The sequence below is a fragment of the Pteropus vampyrus genome, unplaced genomic scaffold (assembly GCF_000151845.1).
Source record: "Pteropus vampyrus isolate Shadow unplaced genomic scaffold, Pvam_2.0 Scaffold28, whole genome shotgun sequence".
In the NCBI taxonomy this organism is placed as follows: domain Eukaryota; kingdom Metazoa; phylum Chordata; class Mammalia; order Chiroptera; family Pteropodidae; genus Pteropus; species Pteropus vampyrus.
This window is the reverse complement of record NW_011888809.1, coordinates 2,413,286-2,421,219: the sequence shown is the minus strand read 5'-3', so window position 1 is coordinate 2,421,219 and position 7,934 is coordinate 2,413,286. Positions and strand designations below refer to the sequence as shown.

The 7,934-nt window shown below is 38.4% G+C and overlaps 1 protein-coding gene across 1 annotated transcript in view; it reads right to left on the bottom strand.

Moving 5' to 3' along the window:
* Positions 1-6: 6 nt before the first annotated feature.
* WDCP (WD repeat and coiled coil containing) overlaps positions 7-7,934 on the bottom strand; it is a 10,379-nt gene continuing 2,451 nt past the window's right edge. The window contains exons 2-4 of the mRNA XM_011356576.2: positions 3,662-5,518; positions 1,672-1,789; positions 7-337 (exon numbers count right to left, since the gene is read on the bottom strand). Coding sequence (XP_011354878.2) covers positions 225-337; positions 1,672-1,789; positions 3,662-5,518 — 2,088 coding nt within the window. The 3' untranslated portion in view covers positions 7-224. The remainder of the gene's footprint in view (positions 338-1,671; positions 1,790-3,661; positions 5,519-7,934) is intronic.

Genomic DNA, 7,934 nt, shown 5'->3' with positions numbered 1-7,934 from the left:
GGGGAGAAGTGGCCAAGCCAGCCTGGCAAGTGCTTCACCTCTGTGCTCCAGTGTGAATCTCAGCTGGGGAGAGTCCACAGTGGAAAACAGATCTCATTTGTAACAGCCTCATCTGAAAAGCTACACAGCAAATACTCTACAGAACAATATCAGGCCATACTGCCTAAGTCGTTAGAACAAAAAGCGGTATCTAACTTTGAAAGACTTAGAGACAAGGAACGGAATCAAGACTCTAAGACAGAGACTCTGCCATCTCTTATGATTATTTCCTGTGTGGCTGTGAAAGTTAACGGGATGAAGCCTTCACTATCAGCAGAGAGAAGGATCCAGCGCGAGTCTGCAAAGTAAAATAAACACACAGGCAATTTAGGATATCTCACCTTATTCTATAAAATAAAGATAACAAATATGATTTTTTTGAGGGGAAGAATATAGTAGTTGATAATATTAAATCTATCACAAGGCTTTGCAGAGAATGGGGAGATGGAAGAACTGAGTGTTACATAGGGTCTGGTTATATGGCAGGAAAGGGATGCTGATGACTTAGGCGTAGCTACGGGACATACATTTTCACTCACGCTAGGCATTTATGGCTCAGTGGTATGTATGTGAGCTTGTGTCTGCGCACATGTGTTAGGGGTTGTACCTTATCCACATGCTGTTGAGTGGTTTCTCCAGAAAATATGTGAAGTTGGGAATAGCTACTCTAATGGAGGAAACTTTATTCTTTAAATCCAGTCCAACCTCTAGACACCCAAGGAGGCTGTGACTAGAGCTAGACTATAATGGCCCAGATAATCCTGAATGGTTTATTCCAGCGTACCCAAGGGCCCCTAGCATAACACAGGCCTGGACCTTCTCTGGTTCTTTCAAGTCTACTGTGTATTACCCTTTGAACCTGTAATTTCACTTCTGAAAGTCTATACTTTCCAAAAACAACATATAACATGCAGAGAGGATTTCATTATTGTTACTTATAATTGTGGAAAACGGGAACCCACCCGAATGCTAAAGAAAATGTGGCAAAGTAAAATAGGTTCTACCTCAGAACGGAACATTAACTCCGCCAGGAATAATGACAATTATGAAGCCGTATCATTAATGAGTGTGTCAAAATAGAAAAATGCCAATGTTACAATGTCATGGGGGTAAAAATGAAACCCAATTTTACGTTCAGTGCAGTGGCTACGGTGGCAAGACAGAGCAAGAAAGGCACCATCTGATGGAACATGGCCTGACAGCCCCTTGCCATCTAGGAGTGTCCTTCATGTCCATGTTTGCTGCGCATTAAAACAATTTCTTTAAGAAATATTGTGCAATGCTGCTGTGATCTTTATGTTTCAGTATAACAGGTATACATAAGGTTTTCATGTCATTTCTGTGTAGTGGTTACATGTGGCTTTGTAACTCTTTTCTAGTTTTTCATGTGAATTTAGGTTTCCCAGCGAGGCTGTAAGTATCTTAAGGGCAGAACACATATTTTCCATGTGTTTGGTGTCTATTACAGGTGTATAACATACTTGGGTATACAGTAGGCGGTTAATAACACTTTTAGCTATCTGGGAATCGCTGACTGGTTGGCACATGTCGTTTTCATTACCAGTGAAAGTTACAAAATAGATGGTGGAGGGAGGAGGTGTTGGATAGCATTAATTTCTGAATGTTACCTACCATGCAGCATTTCAATAAGACAGAGGCCAAAGGTCTGCTGAACTGTGTCGAGCCTTAGTTTGCCATTGCAGAGAAGCACGTCTCTTTTCTCAACAACAGAACCTACAAAATAAGGTTTCTTCGAACATAAAAAAATAAAAGTTGTTAAACCAATGCAGAAGCAATGGAGTTAACCTTTCTTAATATAAATTGTAAAGTTTTTTTTATTAGTAAGTTATGTCTAACTTGTTAAAGTTGTCATTGCTTATTTTCTGACTGCTGAGAAACACAGAGATGTTAAATGTTTATAAACGTGTTTTATATTAGCTTTGGTACGTGATATAACTAAGATTTTTAATATGGTTATGAAATTAATTTGAAAAAAATTTTAATCAGTGATTTAACTAATTTTTAGCTGGCCTGTGATTTAAATGATTTTGGGGAGAATTGGGGAAATCTGAATAAGGACTAGGTGTTAGATGATATTAAGTAATTATTGTTAATGTTATCACATGTGATAATGGTAATAATACTAAAATACCTCGACCATTATTTAAATAGTAATTCACATATTATTGATTATCTATTTTAATACCAATTTTCTGCAAATATCTTTTAAGAAGAAGATCTATTAAGTCTGTAGTAATCAAATTAGTGTGGTATTAAAGTCTAGGTAAAGAGATTAGCATTATAGTAGTTACAGTATGGAGAATCCAGAATTAGATTCCAGTATAGATAAATTTATATACAATAAATGTAGTAGATCAAGTTAGGTGAGATAAAGGTATATTTTTAATAATGTTGCTAGCACAAGTGGTTATCTAATTCTCAGAAAGCAGAAGTGGCCCATACACAAAAATTTAAATATTAAAAATGTAAATGTAAAAACCCAAACAATAAAATGTAAGAAAATATATACTATTACATGCATATTAATTTCTACACTATACAAAAATCTCTTGTAAACTGATAACCCAATAGGAAAAAAATAAGCAATAGGCAATTCATTCATTGGCCCCCAAACATGAAGACATATGCACTCATATTCACTAATAGTAAAGGAAAAAAATTAATAAAAATGAAATACCACTTCGCATCAGATTCATGAGGATGTTAGGAAAAGGACAACTTTATAGGTTGCTGGTGAGCATGTGATGATACGCTGTTAAGTAAAAATCTTTGAAAGGCAATCTGGCTACTCTATTAAAAGTAGAAACATATATTCACATTGCACTTCCATTCTGGGAACAAATCCAACAGAAACAAAAGTATATATACAAATGGATATATACAGAATACTACTGCAGCACTATGTGGAGTGGCTAAGAACTGAAAACAAAGTGAATGGCCACCAATAAGGAAACGTCTGAATAAGCAGCACACTCTCAGCAGGAAGTAAAGAGTGTACCATATGACCCTATTTTTGTAAAACAATAACAAAACGCCCACCCTCTATATATCTGCATATACAAAGATCTGTGTAAGATTAAATGACTATGAAATAAACTATGGAAGGATCCACATTAAGCCACTAGTTCAAGGGGGAGAAGCAGGACCACGTTCAACAGGGAAGGAAAGTGTTCATGATAAAAACAGATGTGATGCAATCTCATTCACATCATATTATGTATTTGCATATGCACGCATAAATAGATGCATTAAAAACTTTTAAATAAATATAACCTTTTTTATAAATGGAAGAGGGTCTGCATTGCATAAAGAAAATTTTTCGCAATAGCACAAAAAAATTTTTTTCTAAATGTAAATTGCCAGAATAAGCGTGCACTCATTTACGTTTTCACATCACACGCATGGAGAAATCAGTGCATACTGGTATGTGTGTCCATGTGGTTGGCAGCAGGCAACCGATCTGGGAAGGTGTAACAACTTGCCTGTAACACAACATGCCCAGTTCCATCAGAGCACCGTCTTCCTTATCAATTTTTCTGGCAGTACCCCTGGCTGCAGGAGCTTTTAGGTACAGTGGGCAGCTCCTCAAAGGAGAAATTACCTGGTAAGTGATGTGGACATAAGGCAGATCCTGAGAGAGTGGATATACTGGAGAGGATTTCTTTCCATTATACAGGAAGTCTGTGAGTTTAGAAAGACATCGCTGGACTTCAGTCAGGTTCTTAGATAAAACTTCTAGTTCCTTAGCTAGCTGGCAAGTTTCCTTTTCCCTTTCTAAGTTATTTCTTTGAAGGAAATTAGGAGGTCCTGGGGTGCTGGTGAGGTCTGGTCTGCTGCTGGGTGTGGGCAGCGTTACTGACTGGTTAACAGGGGCAGCATCTTGAGTTTCCAGGGCTATGGGGCAATTACGGACACTGGATGGAGGGCTTTTGATTTCTTTAATAAGGGCACTTCCAGGCCTTCCACTTCGACCACTGCTATTAGTTGTGAACAAGAACCCTCTGTTTTGGTAACAAATATCTGGGGAAAGACTTTCAATTAGTGTTTTTCTCTCTGCTTTATTTAACAGGGTACTGAAAGTAGAGTAGCCACTCTGGTTTTCACTTGGTGTTACTGGACATTCCTCTTCCAACATTATTTCTCTAACAATCAAGCGAATGACGTACTCATCAGACTTTGAAGAAGGAAGAAACGTGGAATCAGTGGATTTTTGTTTTCCTACCAAAATTAATAATAATTTATCTGTCAAGAAACATAAGCCTTTTGGTCTTTCGCTACTCTCTAACTGAATTTTCTGGATGTTTGGCATAAATGATGGAATGATAGAATAGATAAAAATTACATTACAAGTATTGGAAGCCACTGCCACGACCTGTGCTTTAAGATTAAACGCTATTAGATCAGGAACAAGAATGCCTGGAATGGTGACTTTTCTGGTCTGAGTAACCTCTTTCTCAAAGGTCACAAGGACCAAATGTGAAGAATCCAGACCAGTTCGAGTCCAGTCGTCCTTTTTCCTTAGACAAATAAGAGCACTGCTCTCAGACGCAGATCTACTGAAATGTATATGAGTTAGATCCAGAGGATCTGAAAAGGAAGAAGAAAAGGGAGAAACTGATGCTTCAGAATTTGTTTCACAAGGGGTTACCCCTTTCTCCACAGAGGGCCCTTCATCAATAACCGGTGAAGCATACAGAGAAGTGTCTTCAATACTAGGTGGAACAATCAGTGTTTCAGAAGCATTTAAGCCACAAATTTTATCTAGTGGAAGTTCAGTGGCTATGGCGACCTGTGAGTCCACAGTGGCTCCAATGGAGCGCACGTAGCTGTCCACATCAAATACTGAGCAGAAGGAGCACCGATGAAGAGTCTTCTGAGCACTGTCCCAAATATAAGAATGCAGGCTGCTGCCCACTGCCACCACCAGCCTCTGGCCATCCCGAGTCCAACACGCACAGTGAATAAGACCTTGGGTGTTGCTGTCCACTCTCACCCGGGAACTGTCACAGTGAACATCATGGAAAATGGAAACATCCTGTGCAGTCAACACAGTCAGGACAGCACTTTTTGGGTGCCATACGCAGCCTTGGGGAAGGACAGGGGATGATTCTCTAATCTCACAGGTCTGAGACATCAACCATGTGCTTGTCTCTGTAGTACTGAGACACAGCTGCCACACAGTGACATGCTGCTTGTGTTGGACAGCAAGTAGAGCGGGCCTGTCGGCCGAACCAGGTGGGGCCCAGGATACCCCATATACGTGTTCAAAATGTCCGATGACCTTTGAGTCCCCAAACTTGGCCTCTCCACTCTGAAGCTGAACATTAGTCAGGACTACTTGATTCCCATTGGTCCAGGCAAGGCCATGAATTGGGTGTATTGCTTGATACAATGCATTCAGCCCAGTCCTGAGAAGTTTTCCTTTTCCCAGCTCCATCCTTTCTGAAATAAAGGTTATCTGAAATAATTAAGAAGGAAAGCTATACACGGAGAATATAATCAGGCAAATCCAGAATGTAGGACAACTGGCTTATGCCTTTCATAGGACAGTACTATGAGAGGTGACAAGGGAAGGAGGAATATGGCAGATTAAAAGAGGCTACCATAACAAGTAAACGCAATGTATAAATTCTGGATCTTAAACTGAGGAAATAAAATCTCCTACAAAAAAATTATTTATTTATTTATTTTTTTAATTTTTAAATTTATTTTTTTGTGGTGACATTGGTTAACAAAATCCAATAAGTTTCAGCTGTACAAAAAATATTTTTAGAACTGGAGAAACTGGAATATGAAATGGATATTAGGAGATATTATAGTTAATATTCTTAAGTGTGACCATGGTATTGTGGTTATGTAGGAAAGTGTCCTTATTGCTAAAATGCGTACGTTGAAGTATTTGGGATAGTGTCCCGATGCCTAAAACTTGCTTTCAAAATGCTTCAGCAAACAAACAAACAACCAAATTTTATATAGATGGGCAGACAGCTAAAACAAATGTAGCAAAATGTTAGCAACTGCTGAATCCAGATTGAGGTTACGTCAGTATTCACCGTACTTTCAATTTTTGAGCTAGAAAAGCATCGAATTAAAAAGTTGAGAAAAGTCTCCTTCGCCATCTAATTTCTATTCTCCTTTCACTGCCAATTCAATGAATAACTGACATTCACGTCCCTGACTTTATTAGCAGTTATTTCCTCAACTCTCTTCAAAATGGTCTTTACCTCAATACTGAAATGACACTCAAAAGTCACTATTGCTATTTCTACTTCATCACATTCAAATAGCACTTAATTTTTAGGATATTTTCATATTCCCTACTGCATTTGCTCTTTGCAACAATCCTTCACAATAATGTAAAGCAGGTTAGGCAAGTATTATCTTCGATTGTTTCATTTTTAAGTTTTTTTCCCCAAACATTTATATTACTCAAGTACATGCTTTATTCAATGACATTCAAATAAACCAAGAAGTATCTAAAGTAAAGCAAAATGTTTCTTCCTACCCTATGCCAACCCCTCTTTACCACCAACACCACCCCGCCCCCCATATCTCAAGTCCTTGACAAAAGTACTGTTAACAATTTAGTGTGTAGCCTTTGAAACTGTTAAAGAAACGTACGAAAAAACATAAAGGATTTTATATATGCCGAGTTTTTTCTTTTAAACAAAAAGATGGGGGTATAAGTCAGAGTTCTTGGGTATTAACAACAGAAACCACTGTGACTAACTGAAGCATAAAAAGGCGGCTCAAGAACCAAGCTCAGAAAACAAGCAGGAACCAAGTGAGGCTAGGCACGATAAACCACTCCTGCCTCTCTCCAGACACATCAGCAGCTGAGAACCTAACTTCACTGCCCCTTCACTTGATGGCAATTGCTTAAGACTCACAGAGCGGGGAAGCTTCCCACTGGCTGAGCTCAGCTCACAGACCCTTTGTTCTAGCAGCCAGGAGGTGCAGAGGAAGAGTTTTCCACAGAGGCTTCTATAATAGGGGATGGGCTCTGCCTTCCACCACAACTCACACAATGGGAGATTCTCCCCAAAATATGAAAGGGTTTTCCAAAATACGACCAGTTACTACAGAGATCATAGGTTACATAACATTCACTAATTTATTTAAATCATGGGCACCTTTCTAAGTCAGTAATATAGATCCACCTCAATCTTTGAAGTAGCTGTATTAGTAGCAATGAGATACCCACAGTATGTATATACCATAATGTTTTCAACGATTCCCCTATAGGTGGGAATTCAGCTTATTTCCAATTTTTATCCAGATGTGGATAGAGCCAAAAAGTTTAGCATTCAGTTCTAATTACTTTTCTCTTTTCCTTCCTTCCAAAGTCACCTACTCTCATGCTTTCAATTATCGCCGATGTTTCTTACTCCCAGATCTGCGTCTCTTCTCCTGGCTTCTTTGCTGAGCTGTAATGCTATTCAAATATGTTTTAGACTTTACATTATGGCTGATATTAGTCCTATCCACATTCACTTCAAACTTAACATACCTCTTTGCTACCTTTGTCCTTGCTTTTAGAATCTTTTACCATAAAAGAATGGCTTGTTATACTTTTACGCGTCAGATTAAGTGGTTCTGCAGTGGCTTACTAAATGGAGAAATAAGTCCCTTGTCATTATTAATGAAGAAAACTGCCATCTCTAACCCACTGGTCTTATATAAGATAATACATGTTTTCCCCTACTTATGCACTTCTAAAAGACTTTTATTGATAAATAATGCATGGTACATTTTACTGGATAGAGAAAATTCCTAAAGGACCAATTATATCAAAGACAATTTTTATACATTTTAAGCCACACAAGTCAGTTTAATGTCATTAAGGGGGTGTATATGGCCAGGGGTAGGACAGG